The sequence below is a fragment of the Aythya ferina genome (genome assembly GCF_964211825.1).
Source record: "Aythya ferina genome assembly, chromosome: 3".
Taxonomy (NCBI): Eukaryota; Metazoa; Chordata; class Aves; order Anseriformes; family Anatidae; genus Aythya; species Aythya ferina.
The window spans coordinates 94,855,916-94,879,500 of record NC_140298.1 but is presented as its reverse complement, the minus strand read 5'-3'; the positions used below and the strand labels follow the sequence as shown (position 1 = coordinate 94,879,500).

Genomic DNA, 23,585 nt, shown 5'->3' with positions numbered 1-23,585 from the left:
CCAGAGTCCTGGATCCCTGCTTTTGCCAGGCCCTGAGCTGGTGCTCAATGCGTTTGTTTGATTTTCTCCTGTCTTCTATGCCCCGTGGTTATCTAATCTCATGGCCAGGGGTTGGGACAGCCTGAGAACGCTGGTGCACACCCACCCTATTTACAAGCACACGTGGACACAGATTTATTGTTATTTATAAGCACACGTGAACACAGATTAGCAGATTTCTTTACATACTTTATTTAGATATTGGGAGTTTCCATGGATTTTTTTTTTTTTAATTACTGAATGTATTGGTTGAAGAAATTCTTGCTTCTGACAGCTCCTTAAGGTACATGTGTGAAATGTGTTATTATACAACAATGCATATCAGTGGTAACTTTTAAAAAGTTTCTTAGCAATCTGTATAGCAGTCCACAGTCCTAAAATGTCCTTTTAACAACTAAAAGTGGGCAGACCCCTGCAATTCCCACAGAAATTACCCAAGTTTATCTCGCAAGATTTATCAGGTAAGAAGAAAATTGCCCTTTTATGACTGGGTATTCTCAGCAGCATGCAGGGGCAGAGGCTGCTGTGATGAACTTCCCCCTTTGCCCCATTCCTGTATCTGCATGCAGTGATAATTAGGCAAGAAAATAGGAGCATTTCAGAGAAACTCTGACGTCGAATGCCTGTTTCCGAGCACGTTGTATGTCCCTGTGGGGCTCCCCAGACCAGCGCTGGGCAGCAAACTGGCGGGGATGCTCCAGATGGGGGCTGAGGGTTTGGGAAGGGGATTTTAGAATCACAGCATCACAGAGGTTGGAGAAGATCTCCAAGATCATCTGGTCCAACCATCCCCCTATGACCAGTGTCACCCACTAACCCATGTCCCCAAGCACCATGTCCAACCTTTCCTCGAACACCCCCAGGGACGGTGACTCCACCACCTCCCTGGGCAACCCGTCCCAGTGCCTGACTGCCCTTTCTGAGCAGAAATGTCTCCTCATTTCCAACCTGAACCTCCCCTGGTGCAACCTGAGGCCATTCCCTCTGGTCCTATCGCTGGTTACCTGTGAGGAGAGGAGACCCCCAGCTCCCCACACCTCCCTCTCAGGTAGCGCTTTCAGGAAGCCCTGAGGGTAACAGCATACAGATAGATATAGATATATGGATATTAATGGCACGGTCTACCACAGCAGCATTGTCCTGTCCCTGCAGTCACCCTGCCTGGCACCCAACCACCGGGGAAAAGCCAAACGCGACCGCGACCCCCGGGCAGGGCAGGGCGGGCTGGGGACCCCCCCGGCAGCACGGCGCGGCCCCGGGGCGGGCCCCGCTGATGTCAGGCGGGACGGGGGAGGGAGGGAAGAGGGAGGGAAGGGAGAGCAGGAGGGAGGGCAGGCAGGGAAGGAGGGGGAGCGGCCGCCGTGTTCCGGGTCAGGCGCGGGAATGCGCGGCGGCCGCCAGCAGCGCTGCGCCCGGCGCCCCGCGATGCCCCTGCGGGGACGGCAGCGGCCCCGCGCCCAGCACTGAGGGGGGGGCGGCCGCTCCCGGCTCCTCGCTCCCGGCTCCGCGGCTCCCTCGGCCGTCCCCTTTCTGCCAGCCTCCGGCGGCCGCCTCGCTCGCCCCGGGGGCCCCGCTGCTGGCCGCTGGATGCGGCTTGCCCGCCGCCTCCCCCCCGGCGGGGCGTCGCGGCGATGTTTCACTGCATCCCCCTGTGGCGCTGCAACCGCCATGTGGAGTCCATCGACAAGCGGCACTGCTCGCTGGCCGCCGTGCCCGAGGAGATCTACCGCTACAGCCGCAGCCTGGAGGAGCTGCTGCTGGACGCCAACCAGCTCCGGGAGCTGCCCAAGGTGAGCGGGGCGAGCAGACAGCCCCCCGGTAACCCCCGGGGGTGTTCAGGGCGTTGGGGGTGCGGGCAGGTGCCCGGGGGCAGCGGGGGGCGGGAGGGGGCAGCGCGGCCATTTCACGCCGGTTACCGCTCGGCTCGGCCCGGCCCGCCCCAGCCCGAGCGGATCCTTTTAACCCCGACCCCATAAAGGAGGGGAATGGAGCCAGCGTAGCCCTCACCGCTGTAAAACACCCCCCTCCGGCAGCTGGCACCGTGCACGTCCCTCTGCACGACTCCCAGAAACTACCTTGCGCCTCTGCCTTTCCATCGCCACAGCCCCCCTTTGCTTGTCAGCGCCTCGCTTCCTCCAAAAAAAACCCACCACAAAACCCATCCAGATTCCTGTTTATGCAGCTTTCTGATAATAAAAAACGACGCTTCTCTCAGCCCAGCTCCACGGCGCTTGGGACGTGCAGGCTGGCACCTGGTGGCTTTGCTGGAGAAACTTTATGGCAGGGTACCTCAGCGCGATACTCGGCCACCCGGCCGCCACACAGCGCGATCCACGCTGGGCTTGGTAAACCAAGGGCGTTTTTCAGAGCTTCCTCTTTAAACTTCAGGCTCCTCGCAAGCCTGTGGCTGGTAACACGAGAGGGGAAGCGTTATCGAGAAGCTGGACCTCGGAGTGTGAAACTCGCCCTGCCGTGGAAGCTGAGCAGCCGAACTTGGTAGCCAGAAACACGTTCAAAAGCACCCTTGTTTCTACCTGAACCAAAGTTGGTCTGTTCACGCTAAAACTTAAACAGCATTACTTTTTTTTTTTTTCCACACTCATTACTCTTACATAAACTTCTTCTCACGTAAGGAGAGTAAGTATGAGGAAGAAGTCCTTGCACAGGCAGCAGTAAAGATGTTTAGTTGAAATGACTTATTATGTACTTGGCTTTTTCTTCTGAAAAACCCAGAAACAGGTTTGTGCCTTGTTGTGACTGAGCTCTTTATCCTTCTGAAGTAGAGCAAAACTGGTTTACATAGCCTCAGTGTGGGTGCTATTTTTACTTCCAGCAATTTCTGCTGGCTTTGTGCACAGGCTAGGCGCATGAGCCTTTTTTTTTTTTGCGTGTGTGTGTGTACTGGACTTTTTTCATAGTGCTGGCTTTTAAGCTTGTACCCTTTTTATTATAGGACTACTGAATGTGTGTGGTTTCAATCCCACTGCGAACTATGGCTCTCCCTTTGAAAAAGAAACCAAGCCCCCCATACTGGTGGCTGTGTACAAATGTAAATGATGAATGTGGATATGTCTGTTGGTGGTGGTATTACATACAATTTATTTCTGAAAACAGACTGCAGCTATTCATTGTTTCTCTTCTTCCTTGAACTGTAACTTACGAAGTGGCCTTTTTTGTCCCATGATGACTGAAGAAGACCACTTCTTCCCATTACTTAAATATGTGTGCATATTGAGTCCCATACATGTGAAAAACAAACAAACAAACTGGAGGGGGGATCAGAGCATTGTAGTAGAATCAAGGAAATAAAGTTGGAGATTTTTTTTCTTACGTGCATGGATCACATTACAGTAGTGCCTAAATATACTGTAGGAATATGTTTGTGGGGTTTTGGCTGTGGTAGGAGGAATCCAGTGTAATACATTCTGCCTTCTCTACAACATAGGAAGGCATTTTTATTAGGGCTTTCTGCAGTGACCTATGAACTTTCCTCATCAGTTCCTTATTAGTGGTTTCTGATAAGTGGAATGTAGTGCCTTCACCTCGGATAAATGTTGACTCTGTAGGTGTTTCAGGTACAAAAATTACAGCTGCAGTCCTGGATGTGATGCCAATCTACTGAAGCTGGAAACAGATGGGAAGAACCTCGTGTGAAATTTCTGCTACAAAATTCTATAGGAGCCTGGCTCGGGAGAATAATGGAAGATTTTTCTTTGAAAGTTAGCTACAGGATAAACTGTTGGTTCTCTGTATTAGAAGGTTAGTGTGATGAAAAGTACAGAACTGGAAATATGTACGAAAAGCAGGGACACACCATGCCTCCTGCACAGAAAACACTGGGGAAATCATGAGGGTGTGTAATTAACAAACTGTTAGGTCAGCATAGATCTTAGTAGTCATGAGGCCCTTAATCTCCTGCGGTGCATTATAATGGTCTTACCTTGCTTAAGTTTCCTATCTATGTGGATAAAGGCAGCAAGGCAAAATGAAGCCATGATTAGGCTCAGTTCGGTCCTTAGCACATCCGGAGACTTGTTTAACTCTCGGTGACTTGCTCGTTAGACAGATTCCCATACTTGACAAAGTCCTGAAGTTCACAGCGATCTGTGCTGATTCCCAGTGAATCATCTGCAGACTGCTGATGCCGTCCGTGATGTATTCCGTAACACCAGTGAGGCATTTGTGTTGCTGAGATGTTCATGATCATCCTCAGGAAGTTTCTGCTGTAAAGGCTCACCGTGAAATAACGAGGAGGAATCACTCTGTAGGCTGTTTGACTCACAGTGGAGGTTACAATAGCGGAATGAATGAGCAAAACTGTAACTGCTGCCCTGCTCTTCATTCTGTGCTTTGGTTGTTTAGACCTCATCTTCCTAATGTGGGGAGGAGCACTCTGAAATGGCTGTTACAGCAGGCAGGAGGTCTTGTGAATACTCCTCTGGAGCCAAGCAGGTATCAGTGAGATCTTTTCCAAGCTTGGCCACGCAGCAGCTCCGAGACACTGATGCCTATTTTATCTCTAGACATCTGTTTTCCTTCCACTTGTGCTTTTTTTTTTTGCCCCTTAGAGCTTTCCAAGGCAGATAAATATCAGCGCGTGGCACATTGGAATAGATGGACTTTCTGCGTTTGTTTTCCTTCCCGTGGTATGTACCAACAGAGTCTACTACAGGAGGGTGTAATAACTGCTGGAAGGCTCTGCTGGTTGCTCTCAGCTTGTGTTGGATGCACAAACTTCCCCCTTCTCACCTGTTTCTCCTTGACCCCACCTGTGTTAAGTACCAGCTTTGGTTGGTTGGTTACACCAGTGAAAGAATACTCTACAGCACACCCCAAAACCCCTGTTTTGAGGTACAGAAGTAGTCTGAGGCTTGTTTAACATGCAATATTTGCTAATGTGCTTAGTACTATTCTTGTAGGGCAGCAGGGCATGGCACAAGCTAAGATCCTATGCAAAACAAACAAAAAATAATAATAATAAAAAAATATACTCAAAAATCCCCCAAAAGACAGAAAACAACTTTAAAAGGTGCTGTAGTGTCATGATTGGAAAAGACCAGCAGAGAAACTCGGCAACACTGGTGCATTATGAGAGTCATCTGAGCTATCCCTAGGAGAGGAGAAACAGGAAATAGTCTTGAATTATTTTGAAAGAATTACTTTGTTGGGTTTATTTCTGTTGTGTTGGCTGGCCAAAGTGTGTGGTAGAAGCCTTCACTTGTTTGTGAGGGGACAAGAAGGGTTGATCTGGAAAGCATTTGCAAAAGTGATGTCCAAGAAGAGATGTCTCTGCTCCACATTATTTCCGTTCCTCACCTTGTTGTCTCCTTTGGGTGTTAATGCACACATGGACCGAGACAAGAATGGGCAAACTTGGCTTCTCTGACCCACCTTTTCCTGCGTATTTTTTTATATATAGCAGTCATCCTCTCAGGAGTACAAGTTAGTCATTTTTATTTGTACTGTAACTTAAAAAAAAAAAAGCTTTTTGCTACTGCACAGCGATGCTTTTGGTTTCCTTTTTCGGTAAGTACTGCTGACCTTTTCCCAGGCCTCCCTAACTGCGCTGCCCCATTCCCCAGATTTCTTCTTCCTTCCACTCCCCAGTGACCTGACAGAGACCTTGCCTGTGCTCGTGCTGACAGCGCCCTTTCTTCTCTCTTGCCACCGGTGTCCCAGGCTCCTTGCCGTTGTACCTTCCCTTCCTCCCCTGCCCTTCAGTGTCCCAGGATCTTGCTCACTTCCTAAACAGCCCTTTCTGCCTTGCGTTCCTGCTCCTTGCTTCCTTTCACATCCCTTCTGTGCCTGATTCTTGGCTGCCCTTATTTTTTTTTCCCTTTGGACTCTGCTCTCTCCCCTTCCTTTCTCCAGCCTCGCAGACTCCATCTCCTGCTCCTGCCCTTCCTGCAGGATGAGCCAGCCTGGTGGGATGTGCTGGAGGAGCAGGCTGTACTATTAAGCTGCTGGTGGTTTTCCACAATACTGAGGTCTCTATATCCCTTCTTGGCAGATGTGGCTATTTTCCCACAGAACAGCAATTTCTAGCTGTCAGCACGCTTCTCACCGCTTCTGCTTTACAAGACAAATTAAAGAGCTGCGCCCTTCAGTCTCCAAAGGAAGGCCTTTGTTTTGTAGAGGGTGGCTCTCCTTTAAAAAAAAAAAATCCTCATCTGTGTTGGATGTGGGATATCCTAAGTGCCTCGCAGTGAATGTTTGGTGGATCTGATTTGATTGGGAAAAAGCGTATGTGGTCACCAGCGCGCACAGAGCAACATCAAGGTGTGGTTTGTGCTTTTTTCTTCAGCCTGGATCGTTTTTATTTTCCTTGAGTGAAAACTTGGAGGCTAAGCTGTGATGTGTATTGTGTCATTTGCTATGTGTCAAGAACTACACTTCACTGAGGAACAGGCTTTCTGGCAAATTGCTTTGATGGAAGAAAATAACACATTCTGCATGCTGCATTTCAATAGCTAATCTCATGAAAAGCATCAGGTACAAATAGGATGCTTTCAATGCTATAGATCAGTCTGACGTCCATTAAATGTTGTCTCCTACCTTAGAATTTAAGGGCCAGGACATGCTGTCAGCTTCATTTCGCTGTCCGAGGAAATTTCTGCATTGTTTCTGTTTTCTTCTTCCCTGTTTTGCAGAAAATTGCAATTTCTTATGAGCCTTTGAATGCAGTATTCCATTGTAGCTTTTATCTTAAATCACTCGCTTGTTTTGTTGCGTTGGTGAGTAGTGGAAATAGCTTGACTCTTGTTTTGCTGCTGTTTTGTCTCGTGACTGCTGTGTTGTTTTCCTCAAAGGATAAAGACCACTTTCCTATGAGACTTTGTGCAGATGTTGTTTATGTGAAAACTCCAGTGGGAAAAGAAAAAGAAAAGGAAAAAAAATGTTATGTGTGCACTTAGTTTAGCTTGAGAGTCTGCTGAGCTCTTTCTTCCTTTGGAGATTATTTTTCTGTAGTGTTTGTGGACATAATCTGATAGGACTCGGAATCGTTGTGCTTCTCTGAGCTTACCCATAACTGTGTCTGTGATTTTTATTTCTCGGTGCTATATGCTAATGCTTTTCTGTAGGGTTCCTTGGCTGATGGGGGACTGAGACCTCTTCCCCAGGAGAGCTGCTGAGGCCCTGGCCACCTCCTGTGCCCCAGTTTCCGTCTGAGAGAAACCCAAGCCGAGCGCTCGGCTCGGCAGCAGCTCTGCGTCTCTTTGTTACCTGTGGTGTTGAAATCCCGGGTGCTGTTATCGTAGCAAAATCTTCTGAAGGCTCCCTAAGGAAAAAGTCGCTCCGTTCTTCCCACACCACACCTTGTTTTTTGAAAATACCTCTTTTAGGCAAAATTTCACTGTTCTACCATAGTTTCTTCCATTATGCAACCACAGGCCTGAAGGACGCTTGGTTGATGGCCAGTAGGCAGCTGTGGAAAGAAATGATACACTAAACCTCTTTTAGGTTTGTGCTTACGGGTTGTAACTGTCCCTTCTTAAAATGTAAACGTCTAGAGCATTTTATTTACTTTTTTCAAATTTATAGATCTCATTGGGATTGTGGAGCTGTGGCGCGACAGCTCCCATGGCTGGAGTGCTGCAAGGAACAGATATTGGCTCTGGGAGGAGAAGAGACCAGGAAGGCAAAGAGGGGGAGCGCTGTGCACTGATGATAACTCCTAACACAGGTGGTGGAGGAGTCAGTGAACAGAGGTGCTGCACTGGGCCGCTGCTTATAATCAAGAAAGGACAGATCAGGATGTGAAGGTCAGGGGCACCGTGGCTGTAGTGGCCATGAGATGGTCGAGTTCGGGATCCTGAGAAGAGGGAGAAGAGCAAAAGGCAGGATCACAGCCATGGGCTTCAGGAGAGCATATTTTGGCGTGCTCAGGAATCTGCTTGGAGGAATCTGTGGGATACTGTTCAGGAGAGCTGGCTGACTTTCATCAGTTGCCTCTAATCTCAAGAAAGACCATTCTGATAAGCAGAAAATGAAGCAAAGGTGACAGGAAGTGTACAAGGATAAAGAAGAGCTCAATGACACTCAGACAAAAAAAAAAAAAAGTGTAGAACAGGTTGGAGCATGGACAGGTGACCCAGGGACGCTGTATGGGCTTAAAAGCACCAAAGCCTGTTTGGAGTTGGATGTAGGAAAGGCTGATAAGGACAAGAAGACAAGCAGGGACCTCAGCAGCAAAAGGAAAAAAATGTGGTCCTGTATTTGAATGGGGCAAATGACTTGATGACAGAGGACACTGAAAAAGCTGAGGTGCTCAAAGCCTTCTTCATTTTGGCCTCTACTGCTGAGACTGGCCCTCAGCAATCCCACGTTCCTGAGACACGTGAGGAAAGTCTGGAACAAGGAAGACTTACTTTTAGGTAAGGATCAGGTTAGAGAACATTTAAACAACGTGGGCATACACAAGTCCATGGGACCTGGTAGGAGACACCCATGAGTGCTGAGCGAGCTGGGGAATGTCACTGTGAGGCCACTCTTGATTATATTTGAAAGGTTTTGGTCATCAGGAGAAGATCTGCAGAACTGGAAGAAAGCAGATGTACCCCAGGTCTTCCTGTTAGAAATAGGAGTGACTACAGGCTGATCAGGCTCACCTCTGAAGGTGCTGATGAAAATCCTCCTGGAAGCCAGTTCCAGACATGGGAAGGACAAGAAAGAGGTTGGAATTAATTACTATGGGTTTATGAAGGAGACATTTGCTTAAGCAACCTGATAGCCTTCCAGAATGAGGTGAGTGGATGAGGGTGAAGCAGTGGATGTTGTTTGTCCTGCCTTTAGCCAGGCCCTCAGCCCTGTCTCCTGTAACACCCTCATAGACAAGCTGATGAAATATGGGGCTGGGTAGGTGGGCAGCAAGGTGGACAGAAAACAAAGCTGACTTGCCAGGCTCAGAGGGTTGCCATTAGTGGCACAAAGTCCCAACAGGTCCCTAGTGGTGTAACCAGACATTGATACTGAGGCCAATATTGTTTAACATCTTTGTTAATAACCTGGGTGCTGGGGCAGAGTGCTCCATCAGCCAGTTTGCAGGTGATACAAACCTGGGAGGATACATCAGGGGGTTGTGCTGCCATTCAGAGGACCTTGGCTTAGGGGGGATCTGGTTGGTGTGTATCCCACCTGATGGGAGGGACAGAGCAAAACTTTCCTTGGTCACAGGACCGGAGTCGATAGGCACAAGCTGAAACACAGGCAATCCCATCTCAAGTAAGAAAACACTTAGGTGAGAGTGGCCAAACACTGCTACAGGTTGTACGGGGAGATTTGTGGGGTTTCCATCGTTGGAGATATTCAAAATCTGACCAGACACGGTCCTGAGTGACCTGCTGCATCTAAATCTGCCTTGAAAAGAGGGTTTGGACTAGATGGTCTGTGGAGGTCCCTTCCAACATCAGCTATTCTGTAGAGAGCCTATCAAGGATTCCACCTATCCTTAGTTAGCACGGGATGTTTTCCATGATACAGATAGATTTCTCATGTTTTTCATTGTTTGTACACCCTCAAATTTTGAGCTTTACTTTTAACAGTGATAGTGCCGTGGTGTTTCTCACATCTTGCTGTAGACCCTTGAAGAAATATCATCACTATACAACTGGAACAAGTGTGTGCTTCCAGTTAACATCAGAGAATTACGGCAGTCTGAAACTGTGCTCTGTGTGCACAATAAAGCTAATGTTACTGAAAGTTTAAGAAGTGTTTTCAGTATGACAAATGCTACGTAAAATACTTTGTAAGAACACTTCCAACTTTTCAAGTCGGATGTCTTGAGAATACTTAGTTTTTGTAAAAAAATTTGTGAACATAAAAACATTTGTGAACATTATTAATTACTACTAGTGTGCAATGTATGCTTGATCATTAAAATAATGTTTTGTAGAGAAAAATCATTGGATCCTTACATTAGCATTCCTATAAACACAGACTGCTGTGTTGAAGGATCCACATAAGTTTACTATCAGCTAATCGTCTCGTTATTTATATATGCTTAAGACTTAAAATAAGTACTGTGCCTTTTGACGTGAGATTTGAGAGACTGTGATCAGATGGGAACAGAGGAAGAGCTTACTCTGGTGCTCCCCACAAAGTCTGACTTTGCTGTTAACGGCCAGGAGGTTGATTTTGGTACATTTTTGGGCAAATTTTACTTGAAATCTTGGTTGAAAGTATTTCCTATCAGCATTTCTGTTTGTTTATTTATTAAATTTATTTCTCCCAGCATCAGCAGAGCTCAGCTCTTACTAGGTGTGATTTTTGACCTCAGCTGGGAGAAAGTAACAAGGTGGTTATGTTTCACTACTTCCGATGTTTTGTCCTGTCAAGGGTGTTTTGCTGAAGAAGATTGGTAGAGCCCCTTCTCTGTGTGATGTACGTACAAGGATAAGGCAAGGTTTGGGGGCAGAAATTATACAAATGTAGCTCTGAAATAAGTTTTATGGTTATATATAGTTATTTTTCTAATTATCGCTTGGTCTAATAAAGATGTTACCTCCTGCTAGCAATCTCATATACTAGAAAAATGAATGCTACAAATTCGTTAGTGAGATTAAATGCTTTTTTTTTTCTTCTCTTCAAAGGGCAAGTGCATTTAACTGCAATGAATCCATGTTTTGTCGTAGCAGATGCTTTCTGGCCTCTGTGAAAGGCAGAGATATTTCTTCCTGTCTTGGTACTCTAATGGCCACAGCATCACATGCTTGCTAAGCTGTATTGCCTCTGCTTTATCAACATATAGGAGAAAATAAATCCTTACCAACTAGAAAACAGTAAGAGGCAACCCGTTCATTGCTTGGTGGAGCAGCATTTTGGTTCTCTTCTGTACAGCAGGAAGAGAAGGTGAGTGGTAACAACCTAGGTGCTGGAACCACCCCATCATTGACTCTATTTCAGAAGGTGGCAGACCCTTTGAAAATAGGGGCCAGAAAAGGGGCAGGTTGGTGTTGAATGCCAGCTGCAGTGAGGCAGCTGTTGTTATCTATGCTCTTCCTCCTGTAGACCCTTCCTCACCGCACCCCTTCTGCCTGGCTGACCCTTCATACAGGGCTTTGAAGCCTCACTGGAAGGGGAGATAGCAGTTGTAACATCTGGTTCTGCTTAGGATAGGCTGTGAGCTTTCATTAATCCTTTAGTTTGTCATGAAATTTAATCATTTTACTAATGGTTCTTGGGGATTCCCACCTGAATGCCTGCCCCTGTGCTTTCTGCCATTATTATTCATGATGGCAGACTTGGTGCTAGGATGCTGCAATACCAAAGTGCAGTTTCAGCATATTCCACAGCTGTGGTTAGCACATATGAAACAGTCTTTCACCATGCCAAAAACCTGTAGCAGTTCTGTTTCTGCCATGAAACACGGGAGGACAGAATGAGAGACCTCAGGTGCGTGGAGCAGATGTACTTTTGCTGTCTTTGCTGAGGGGAGCTTCATTGCTCGAGAGAAAATCCAGCAGCTGCTTCCAGAAACGCTCGGAGATAGAGGCATCAACTGCACGGTGACTCTGCACTGCTAATTAGTCCCTGTCCTCACAAATCGTTTCAGTAGCTTGCTTGGTACTTAAGTTGAAAATTAGCTCGTGTTTGTCCCAGAGGAGCAAGAGGGATCAGTGTTCGTGAGACCGCTTAGGAGCTGTCCCTGCTCACAGGTGAAAGCAGCCGAGGTGACTGGAGGGATCCTGATGTATATCCTGATATATCCTGATATATCCTGTCTATCCTGATATAGCAAGCTTTGGTAAAGTTTAAGGCGAGGATGTAGAGGGTTAGTTAGTTAGTTGGGATGTAGTGTTGGTTAAGGTATGGCATCGATGTGTCCTGTTCTCTTGGGACCTGTAGTGCTGAATCACCTCTACGTGTGGTCAAAGGATTGACTGCAGACGACTTCTTTCCCCATCCCTCCCTAAAGGGTAGCGGAAAAGGAATGAGGAAGAAGTTGCCCTTTCCTCTTCGTGCTTGCCCTGCTTGCAAGCACAAGGAATGTGTTTGTAGGTGTGCCTGTGCAAGAACTTACTAACCACGTCCCTGGGAAGCAGTGCATTCAGTGCTGCTTCTGCCCCAGGAGGTTTGAACCTTTACCTCCTGGTGTCCTGACCACCCAGCTCGTGTTAGCCTGGAGAAAGGTTGTGTTTCCCCTGCTCTCTTGCTGAAACCCTGCAATGGTGCAAACAAAAAAGTGGCTTCTAGGGACCAAAAAGAAGTGATTTTGTAGGCTGGACTTAGGTTGGGTATTAGGAAGAACTTCTTTACCGAAAGGGTTGTTAGACATTGGAACAGGCTGCCCAGGGAAGTGGTGGAGTCACCATCCCTGGAGGTCTTTAAAAGACGTTTAGATGTAGAGCTTAGGGATATGGTTTAGTGGGGACTGTTAGCGTTAGGTCAGAGGCTGGACTGGGTGATCTCAGAGGTCTCTTCCAACCTAGACGATTCTGAGATTCTGTGAAGTGGTGGAGAAAGTCGTGCTGGCCATGTCATGAATTTACCTCATGGGTTTATTGTTGTATCGTGTTTGCTGTTTTGTTACTTTACCAAAAATGAAGTCTTTCTGAAGCAGTACAAAAGGGTTGGAGGAAATTGATTTCAATTTTAGCTATCTGCGTATTGAAAGAAGACAGTTAACTCATCAACAGAGATGAACAAACGCAGCCCAGGCTTTTCCCCTTGATTTTGTTTACAGTGTAGGAGAAGAAAATGAAGCCTGAAGAAAGATTTGAAGCAGGAATGTAAATAGGTGTTAAACTGCCTTTAAATTACTCCGTGCTACGTTTTAGTCTAACATGCAGATACGCTTTAACTGGGCATTTACACGTTTGGGAAATGCCTGGAGTAAATAGAGGTGGTGGGTAAGAATCGGGACCAGGTCATGTACCGTGGCTTGGTAATTTACTTACTGTTTGAGTATAATACTGGAGTTACTTTAAAAAGCCTTAAAAACTGAGGCAGCATGCATGTTTTGAAAGTCCTCGTTGGTGTCAAAGGAAACGATGACATAAGAGCAAGCACTTAGAAATTTTTAAGCTTTTCAACAGCAGCTCAGCTGCACACGCCAGAAAAGAAAAAAATAATCTGTCTAGCCTGTGTAAATACAACCCTGGAAATAGAGTTAATTTGCAGTGTTCCTCCTCCTCCTCTCTCTCTTGTTTCTATTTCTGCTAAAGATTAGGCCGTAGATTATGTTCAAGTCTCTAGTTTTTGTTCTCTTTGCTGCTAGTAAACATTTGCCCTTTAAATAGAAACATTTTGCTTCAGACAGCAAACATTTATTTGTGCCACCTGTGCCAAGCCGTTTGGAGTTTTGCTTTGCTGTGTCTCCAGCACTGCTATAGCTGCAGGTAGGTCTGCGTGCCCTCCTCTGGTTTTAATTCCAGTTTCCAGTTGTTTTCATCTATTTCCATTTTATTTATTTATGTATTTTTGCCAGGGAAGGTGCCAAAGCATTCAGGCAGCGTTCTTGGGCACTCACCTTTCTGTTCCGGGAGCGGATCATTCAAAGGAAGCCAACAACATGTGTTGGTTTGGCCACTTTCCCAGGAGAAAATCTTGAGTTTTATCAATCCAACTGGCCTGGCTTAATTCTGTTAACTTCGGTTTCTGGGATGGAGAGTGCCAATGGTAATTGGTGTTTGTAAAAGAAAGAAAAACAAAAAAAAAAAAAAGTGAAAGTGAGGTCAAGCTTTTTTTTTTTTTTTTTTTTTTTCAATGAGTCATCTCCTTTTTTTTTTTTTTCTTTTCTCTCCTTCCATTACCTGATATTTACCCACTTTTGTCAGAATGAAGTTGTTGGGATTTTTGTTTTGTTTTAGTATGTGGCTGGGCGGAGACTTGATCACTTTTCCAGTGGGAGAAGGGCTCTGTTCAGGACGTGTGTTCTTAGAAAATCCCCATAAGAGAAACCTCTGTGCATTCTTTGATAGCAAGAAAAGCTTCAATTTAAGGCTGGAAATTGCCTCTAAATAGAAAGTTGTAGGCTTCTTTAGTGCTGATGCTCGTGGAATTATTTGTCTCATTGAGGCCCTGTTAATTAGGCTGGCTGAACCGAGCAGCATGAAGAGGGTTGCCAAGCTACCCGTGGAGACGTTGGGGCTGCAAGCAAACCCTGCTATTACGGCGTGCGGGGTGGATGCTCGCCTGTGACCCGGGTCCAGCTGTAAGGCGCTTTGCTTCTTGCTGCAGCTTTTCAAGCAGGGGCCGAGCTCTGGCCAGTGCATCAGAGGAGGAGCAGGTCTCTGCTTGGCGTGTGCTGGAGCCCTAACAGATTGGAGCTGTGTGTTTCCACTCGCTGATCTCTCTTCAGTGTGCTCCCGGTTCTGTTTCTTCCCCGTGGACTTTCTGACAGGTAAAACAAATACAGCAAAAAAAAATTATTGTTTGGTTCGCCAGGAGCGCTCGAGAGCATTAGCACCGTGCCTTGGTAAAGGATGGTGAGATGGGATGTACTAACCATCCAGGAGTGATTAAGTTCTGTAGTTTAAAGGAAAAAAAAAACAAAGCAAGAAGTTCAAAGAAATGCCATTCACCTAACTGCAGTGTATGATTTTATCTGGCAAATGCTGTCATTCATTGAAAATTGTTATGCAAACTGGAAATAGAGCTCCCGGTTCATGTTTCTTTGAAACAGTCTGTTACAGAAACAAGAGTGCCTTTAAATATCACAGAGTTTGTTTGTTCCATGTGTGTGCCTTGCACCCCTGCACCACCTGATGCACCGAGAGGTGAGGGCCCTTACACCTGCCAGGGGATGCCCACCTCCTGATAGCTTTTTGATCACCATTTTGTCTTCTAATCGCATTCCTGCCATCTTTTAATCACGTTCCTTCTCTTTTTTTCTCACTTGCAATTGCAAAGGACCTCTGGCAAGGACAACCGGTGCTTCTGAGAGGGCTGGTATCAGCACAGCAGCGTTTGTACCTGGGCTGCAGTTCAGCAGCTGCAGAGTGCCTGGGAAAATCTGTGCAGCGAGACACCTTGTCGGTGCTTTATGCTGAGTATTTATATTGGCCAGCGCAGGGGCAGATTAGGATCTCCTCTGTGGGATGTACTCCTGTATGTTAACAAAAGTATCTTGAAGTGCTTTTCTCAGCTGTTGATGGATTCTTGCTTTCGTCATATTAACAGGTATTCAGCAAAAGGGGTGCAGTTGGTTTAGAAGATCATGTGTTCACAATAGGAAAATGCAGTTAGGGATCTGGTGAGGACAAAGAAGGATTAAAAAAAAAGAAACAGATTTGTGGCTATTTTAATTGTAACACATATTTTTAGAGAGCTTAAAAGTGCTTACAAGTCTACGTTTCATCTTCCTCTTACAATTTTAACTCCGTTATCAGAGCCTTTAATGCTTTGGGGGGAGGAGTGCCGTTCTCAAAATGCCTTTTAATTGTCCTGCTCACATCTAGTGCACCTTCTGCTTGCTGAGTATTTAGAAACTTTTCAGAGCTCGATCCTTTTTAATCCCTGCAAGGAAGTCATGGTTTTGAAGGAAAACAGTAATTTCCATCGTGTTCTGTTTTTCTGAGACAAGGAACTAAAATGTGTACTGAAAGATTGGTGCTGGGGTTGCAAAGCCTTATACCTGAAACCTGATTTATGATCTTGGGCATAAGACACTCAAACTAAGATTGAAAACCTTTACCATGATAACAGATTTAAAAGGATGTCTTTTACCTTGTATTTTAGTAAGGTGCCTGTCTTACTGCCCCTTTTCGTGGCGATTTAAGGTAGAATTGGCTGATAGTCAGAAAACTCACTTAGAGTACCTTTAAAAAAAATATGCTGATTTCTGAGAATGGATTGCAGATAATTAAATATAAGATGATATCTAAAACCTGCTAGCACCTTCCTGTTGCCCCAAAAGTTTCCTGAGGGGAAGAGAGCACGAGGGTGCAGGCATCCACGTGTGCTGCTGGTGGATGGGATGGGCAGGCTCTGAGGGCTGCGGATAAATGCCTGTGCAGCCCAGAGGCCCCAAACCCTCAAAATACGAGGAGTCCAGCCAGTCGTGGTCAAGACTACTCCTCTTCATGCTGGAGAGACTTGAAATCGTGTGCATCACACACAACTTTCATTAGTCCTTCTGAAACTGGGCCGCTCTGCAGACAGGAACACGGGATTTATGAGGCTGGCAGGGAAGTATTCCTGGGGGATGCTCTGTAACCTAGTTGGTTACTGTGCTCGCCTGCTAAGAAGACCTTGGCAGCCCCTCTGTGGGTTTTCTGGATCATCCTTTAGAAGTGTCTGTGTGCATTAACTTCCCAGTGACCCCAGTGTGTAATTAGGATGCTTTCAATTACCCTGATGGGTAGCTTCACCCCGTTAATGATTTTGAAGCAGGCACTCTGGATTTCGCTAGTGTCTGTCTGCTGTGATCTTTAATAGCTGGCTTTACAGATGCGGTGCTGGCATGTAGAAAATAAAACAAAATGTTCCTTCTGAGGCAGTTCTCAAAGAGGTCTGCACAACTGATTTTGAGCAATAACTTTTAGCTCAAATTCTGCAAGCGGCTTCCAGTTGAACTTATGCATTGTGCTGATGTTTATCAGGTTTATGTGTGAGTTTTATGGCTATCTTCTGACATGGTATTTTTTTTTTCTTTCAGCCTTTCTTCCAACTTGTGAAGTTACGGAAACTTGGACTTAGTGATAATGAAATCCAGCGACTTCCTCCAGAAATAGCAAATTTCATGCAGCTGGTGGAACTTGATTTATCTCGAAATGGTAAGTTACAAAGTTAATTTGTTTGATTTTATACTGTCACATGATGTGATCTACAAAGCTGGATTAGTAGGGCTTTTCTGTCTCTGAAGCTGCTATCTACGTCCTGCAGAATGCTCTTCTGTGTAATGCATGGATTTGCCTGTAGTTCAAGATGGGAAGGAGGGAAAGAGCAGAGGAGAGGCAGTGGTAGAAATACAGTAAAAAATAATGCTTAACTGTAGTTCTGCCTTTCTGAGAGTTTGCCTTATTTTCCAATTTAAAGAATGCTTTAAATCCGATTTTTATGTGTATCTGTCACTATGTTGATTCCTTTCCCTGAGCTCTCCAAAATGCCTAGCATTTAAGAAAAAGAGGTTGAAAGAATAAAGCTCCTGTCTGCCCAAAAAAAGGGGTGCCTTTGGGTTAGAAGTTGTGTGCTGTATTTCTGCTGTCCTCTTTACCTGTGATTAGCAAGAGGCAGAATGCTTGCATTTCTAGTTTTGCTTCTGGAAGAAAAATCAATCTAATCGCAGAGAGAAACTCAGAAAGGGATGCTAGGAGGAACTGCATTTCAAAATATGTTGTTGGAAACCATGTGGATTTACCACTCTGCTGTAAAGTTTGCTGTTTTTATGGTGTCTTAAGCTGTGAAGGAATGAAATCAGCTTGGATTTTGCCCTCCTGCCCCCCTTTATTTTTTTGGTGGCCAGGTGAACTTAGCAGTTTCAAAAGAAGTTGGGGCCTGGTGGGTCACCTTTAGGCAGCCTTATGACCCAGTGGTCTAGAAAAAGCGAATCAGTGTTACCAAATTAGAGCAACTGTCAGCTATTTCTGCCTCCGTACATTCAGTGGTTACGCACAGAATGCTCTCTGAGGTGTGATGGATGGGGTGGGAGAGACCAAGGCTGTGCAGCCTTGTAAATAAGGGAGGGATGTAACTGAATATTAGAAGAAATAGTGCATTGGGAAGCCTTTTCTTGTGATGGTTTAACATCATGTTGACTCTGTGCTGCCGAAGAATATTCAGTGGTCACCTCACCTTCCTGTAACTATTGGGGTTTTGCATCTTGCCTTTGTGTTTGTTTGGTGCTTCTAATGCAATCTGGTAATCTGATGAAGCATAATGAGACTCTAGGCAGTGTCTAAAAAAAAATCTGTGAGCCATGTAATGTTATGCACATTTGCAAACCTCATAAAAGAAGAAAACTGGAAAGAAATCACCTAAGAAACAGAAGAGACACATTAGTTAAAATATTGTAGAAATACATGAGAATTAACCGACGCAGTATTTTGGCTACTGAGTTTGGCTGAGATGGGTGCTGTCTGTGACAGATCTTGTAAAAGAGGAAATACCGTGTTGGCTTAGGAACTCTTTCTGCGAATGAATAACTAGCTGCAAAAGAGCTGATGGATCAGAGCCACGTGAACTATTGTCAGCCTGACTTGAAAGTTGGCTTGGGAGCCGAACTGTAACAAGAACAGATGGTGCGAACATTTATGGCTGGGCAGATGCATGTGTCATCAGAAGTTACTGCACCAGGAAGTGTTTTCTGAAGCGATGTGTTGGGCTAACGCAGGCTGCAGGAAGCAATGTCTTTGCGATGTCCAAAGTCCAGTGGTAATCATGCTTTTTATTGTGTTGTTTATTCTTCTCCGTGGTTCAGTGCAGAAGGTGACTGATAATGCCATCCTCTGCTTAACCATGTTGCAGATACTACACGACTCAGACTGAACACAAAACACGCCCTGCGAGGTGATGCGGGCAGTCCGCTGCAGAAGTTACTGATGTTACTTTCCACTGTTTAGCCTTTTTTTGGTTGTCTCACAACTCCTTTGGCTCTCCGAATGAAAAGGCAAAACACACACCATATGTGATGCTGCAGGGGGAAATTCTCACATGAGGTTTTGGCTATTCCAATATTTTTGTTTCTTCGCTTTGTATTTAGAACCCAACTTCCAATATGTTAGATTCGCAACCTGCCAAAGATTTCTCCTGTTCCCTGGTTTGCACTTCATCGGTTGCTGTTTTTCTAATTAAAAAACTATTTAGGAAAAAAAAAAAAAAAGAGAACTCTTTGTATTCCTTTCAGGCACGGAAAAACAGCCCAGCTTTTCAAAATTCAGTATGCAGCATGAATAGGAAAGCGTGATGGTGACATCTGAACTTGGGAAAGAAGAGATCATTGTTCTGTGTTTTTTGTTGTTTTAGCTGTCTGGTTCGCTGTACTAATTGCTTTCAGTTCTGGCCATTCTGTTTCCTCAAGAGCTGAAAAATGCAAATATAAGTTCATTTAGTGATCTGTGCGAGGAGTAGCCCTCTATATTTGAACCTCTCTTCAAAGGAGGAGGACGTAAGGCTTTCGAATAAACAAAGCGCTTCCATTTCCCTCTTAGTGAGATGGTAACGTGCCCTCCTTTCTCATCGCCTTCTAACCCTTTGGTCTGTGTGTGATCTCGGAAGCTGCGTGAGCTGGTGCATGTGTCGGGTGGCTGCACGTGGGGATGCTTCCAGCAGTTTTGAGGAGCTGTGTCTGGAGGTGGGTCGATGCCCTGCGGCAGGATCCCTGATGACCCTTCAGGGCCAGCTCTGTATGCCTGTGCAGTGTTATATTCTCTAAGTGTAGCTCTAGATCATGGGCCCTCAGTAAAAACGAACAGGGAAAGTCTTTGAGTGTGGCTCTCTTAAATTCCCAAGTGTTTTAAAATGCCCCAGACACGTTCATGTGTGGTAAGAATGTGCTACAGCTAATCTTATAAGCAATTTTTGGGTAATAAGTGAATATAGGAGTACAAAAATCCTTCAAAAGGCAACTTCAGATTCTTCAGCAGGTGTAAACTTGGTGTTCTGTTGTGGGGAGGTGTAAATGAAGGAGGTCTGGTGACAATAAGGTGAGACAGCAGAGTGCAGAAGGAAGAGGCTTTGGGGAAGGCCAGGAGCCACGTGGTCTTAAACTTTTCCTCGATTATTTGCATGTTGATGCTATTTCATACTCCTCTGCGAGGATGTGTTCGTGTAGGTTTCATAGGAAGCATCCCCACCATGATTTTTAAGCCTGGATGGGACCGGTATTTGAGCAAAGGCTGAACGGGTGAATCGAAGATGGGGATATCAGAGGGCAGAGGAAGGCTGTGCTGAATGAACAGCACAGCGAGGGTGAACACTGAAGGTTATTTGGCATGCACTTTATCTCTGCCTCTAGGTCTCAGGTTGTTCAAAAAGCTGATGGACCGGGTCTGAAGCTGAGGAAAGCTGATTTATGGGACTTTGACAGCAAATGCTGGAGCTTTTGGGTTGCTGGCAAAGTGTGTCTGAGACTAGGAGTATTCCCTGTGACATCTTGTGAGGCACAGGACTCTGCTGCTCAGCCGCTGTGTGTCTGAGATGTCTGCTGGTTCCTTCAGCCTCCCCATGGTTAGGTAAATCCCATCCAGGATTCTCACCTCGCTGGTGAATTTGGGGTTGCTGAAGCAAGCATATGTAGTTTGGGCAGGGCTCCTGTGCTTTGCATCGAGTTTCAGAGCAAGTCTTTGCTCTGTGTGGTACAGGAGAGATCCTGCTCTAGGCAGAATAAGAAATGTGTGTGTGCCGTTTTCCCACAGCTCTCAGTCTCTGAAGACCCTGTGATTGAGAAAAGTGCGATCCCAAGGAAGGAAGATGCTATGAAATTTCTGCGGCTTTTCCTTGGAGCCTCAGCAGGCACTGAGCTTGAGCTTTCCTCTCTCCAGTGCTTGTTTGAAATCCCTTGGAAGTGCAGCAGGCTGCTTGCTGCCCATGCTGTTCCACCCGCAGAGGTTTCCTGCAGCTTCTCCCCACCCCCTTTTCTGCAAAATCCCCTGCAGAATCCCCTGGGGGCTAAGCTTAGGGCCCTGCCATCCCAGATTCATTAAAATGTTAATGGATTTTCTTGTTCTGTAGCTTCTTGCAGACAGGAGGGGTGCAGCACCAAGTTTCTGTAGTTAGCGTAATGCATGCTGATATTTGGGATTATGCATGCCATGTGTGTGTGCTGCGCTGGTGCAGACGTGGTGCATTCCTTTTTATTGTCCTTCTTCAACAAGAATGTGTTTTTATTTGGTTGCCTTTGATAAGTATTAAACCCTCTAGATTCCACTGATATGTTTCTGTCACTGAATATTCCTTAAAACGCCCCACAGGTGCTAACTGATTTGTAGTATTTTCGTCTGAAGGAAGTTTCTACCCCACATGCTTTCTCTCAGTAATATATGTAGTGTGGAGTTCGGGGTTATTTTTTTTTTTTTCTTAAAACCTGTGTAGTGGGTTTGTGCTGGTTCTGTTTCTGACTGGCCTCCGTGGAGCTGTGATCGGTTACGTGGTGAACCGAGGAGTGATAGGTTTGCTGGGGCAGCTACTAAAGAAATCCGTGCGTGGGCAGGCCTTGTCAAGCCGTGTTTGACTCAGCATGATGCTGGGTACCAGCATCTCAAAATGATTCTTGGCTTTGATTTCACTTTATTATAATAATATTCAGTTCAATGTGTGAGCATGGATACATACTTTAGAGATAGACTCTGGCTATATATTAGTAACTACCCATTTCTGCAGCTTCTGGTTAAACTGAGCTCATGACTATAGATAGGACGGTTGTTTTGGATACACGTGTCATGAAATCAGGAGCTGCTTTCCAAAAACCCTGTCTCAACACAGTTGCCACATTATGACAAATATGCTGCTGTTTCTGTGCAAATAATTGCATGTTTCACAAATGATAAATCTGCTGCTTCAGGATTACCCTAGCAGTAGAGATGGTTCCTCAGAAGCATCTACCAGTAAGTAGTAACACTGTAGTATAAGGAGAGAGCTACTGCTGCTAAGGGCTGACAGTCTGACCAGAGCCCAACATCCCTCAGGTCAACTTCTAGCAGCTGAGGCCAAATGCAGTGAGCCTGATTTTACCTTTTCCTTCCTTCCAAAATGCATTGTATTTGTAGATTTGGAAATTCTTAGTTGATATTGTGTTCAGTTTTCATTGTACTTTCAGAGATCAAGAGCAGCAATACTTAAACTCCATTTTCAGTTGCAAGCAGTTTGATATCGCTGCTTTGTATTTGAACTGTTTATTCTTTTCAGCTGCTTTACAGTCTAATTAAAAGTCTGTTTGCAGGTCTTAGTCATCCTCGGAACACCACATTCATTGCATGCTGCGTGATATGTACATTTATTCAAAGAAGTGTTTTAAAGCTTCCTTAGGGTGCTTCTGGAGCACATGTAGCTGATGTACAGAGCGTCAGTTAATGCAGCAGGAGAGTGGCGTGTAATCCGTGCTTCACTTTCTCTCAGTGGCTTGTATTGCAGTGTGCACACCCATGCTTTCCCTTTCAATTCAGCTGACTGCTATCGAATACATACCTGTCATCCCTACTCTAGAATTATCTTCCTTCTGCTTGTAAAATGGGTAAGTATCCCCCCCCCCAAAAAAAAAAAAAAAAAAAAAAGCAAGATAACCAGTGTTTTCAGACTAGAAGTACTGACTGAGAGGAAAGGGCTTCAATGCTCGTTTCAGTACAGCCTGGGCTGGTGACCCAGCTGTTTAATAGTGAGAACATAAGCTAATTAGGCAGAAGCACTCTAAGGCTTCTGATCCTGTCCTGCAGTTCCACTCAGGCTATGCTCCCTCATCTACCAGCTGCTGCCTTTTGACCTCTGGTCTAACCTCAGATTTCTCTCTGTCTGCCTCTGCTGCGCTTCTCCAGCATCTCAACGAGACCTCCTCCGTGAAGCCATCTTCCTCTCAGCCTGGCACCAGCTGCCCCAACAAAAATGTGCTGGTACAATGCTGGCAGTAAATGGTAAAACTCAGACTGCTGGGAAGTACATGTAAATTGACACTTGCTTCATGAACAAGAAAGAAAAAGAAGAAAACAAGATGTGTGGTGAGGCAGTAGAGTTTGCAAATGGATATTTTTTTGGTTAAAATATGCAGCTGCTAGATTCGGTAGGCTGCTTGTTCGCCATCAGAACTGCTCTCTGTTCAGGTGAGCACTTAAAGACTTGCTCTCCACTTCCTGCCATAGATGGCTCATACCTGATACCAGAAAGCATCCTATGAATACTCTCACTGTAACCCTCATCGCGAACACCTGAAATTCATGGGATCAGAGACTGTTGTTGTTTGTATAGTGGCAGAACACTCGTGATGAAAAGCTTTAGCCTATGTCAGGCTAGTGACTTAAATTTGTGTGTGTGCTAATGAAGGTAAGACTCCCTTGTTGTAGACTAGCAGAAAACAGAATTTTTCACTCTTTCAAGTGGTTGCTTGCTGGCAGGTGTGTGTGTTAGTACTAATTTCTAGTGACGTTTTCTTTGTATTATCTCCCACACCTCCCTTGAAGTTAGTTTAAAGATACCGTTTAAAACACAGTATTGTCTTTGTGTCTTAAATGTGAAGTTTAGGAATCGATACACAAATGAGTACTGAGGAAGAAAGACATCTACTGCAAACTGCTTTCAGATGTGGAGCACTGCTGAATCCCATAGACGCATAGAAATTCTTGCTCGCTTTGAAGAAGTGATATTCAAGTTGGAATTTGTGAATCTCTGTCACTAAAAATCAGATGAATATGATGTCTGTAAGTTGCAGGAGGAGGAGGTGAGCTTTGTAAGGTGAGAGAGACAAGACCTTACCTAGTCAGTGAAGAAAGCTTGTCAGGGAAAGGGGAAGAAGAAACAGCAAGTGCTGGCTGTGATTGGGAAAGAAGATAAGCAAAAGCTCATGATGGAATGATCTAATTAGGGAAATGTAGAAGGTGTTATTTCTAAATGGATTACAGGAAAGTAGATTTTTTCCAACACGGTGATTTTTCTATCATGGTGTACTCTGCCAGATTTGGCTG

General features: G+C 45.3%; 1 protein-coding gene across 1 annotated transcript in view; it reads left to right on the top strand.

Moving 5' to 3' along the window:
• Positions 1 to 1,407: 1,407 nt before the first annotated feature.
• The window catches only part of LRRC1 (leucine rich repeat containing 1), a 68,538-nt gene continuing 46,360 nt past the window's right edge, over positions 1,408 to 23,585 (top strand). Inside the window, exons 1-2 of the mRNA XM_084514573.1 lie at positions 1,408 to 1,829; positions 16,637 to 16,754. Coding sequence (XP_084370699.1) covers positions 1,671 to 1,829; positions 16,637 to 16,754 — 277 coding nt within the window. The 5' untranslated portion in view covers positions 1,408 to 1,670. The remainder of the gene's footprint in view (positions 1,830 to 16,636; positions 16,755 to 23,585) is intronic.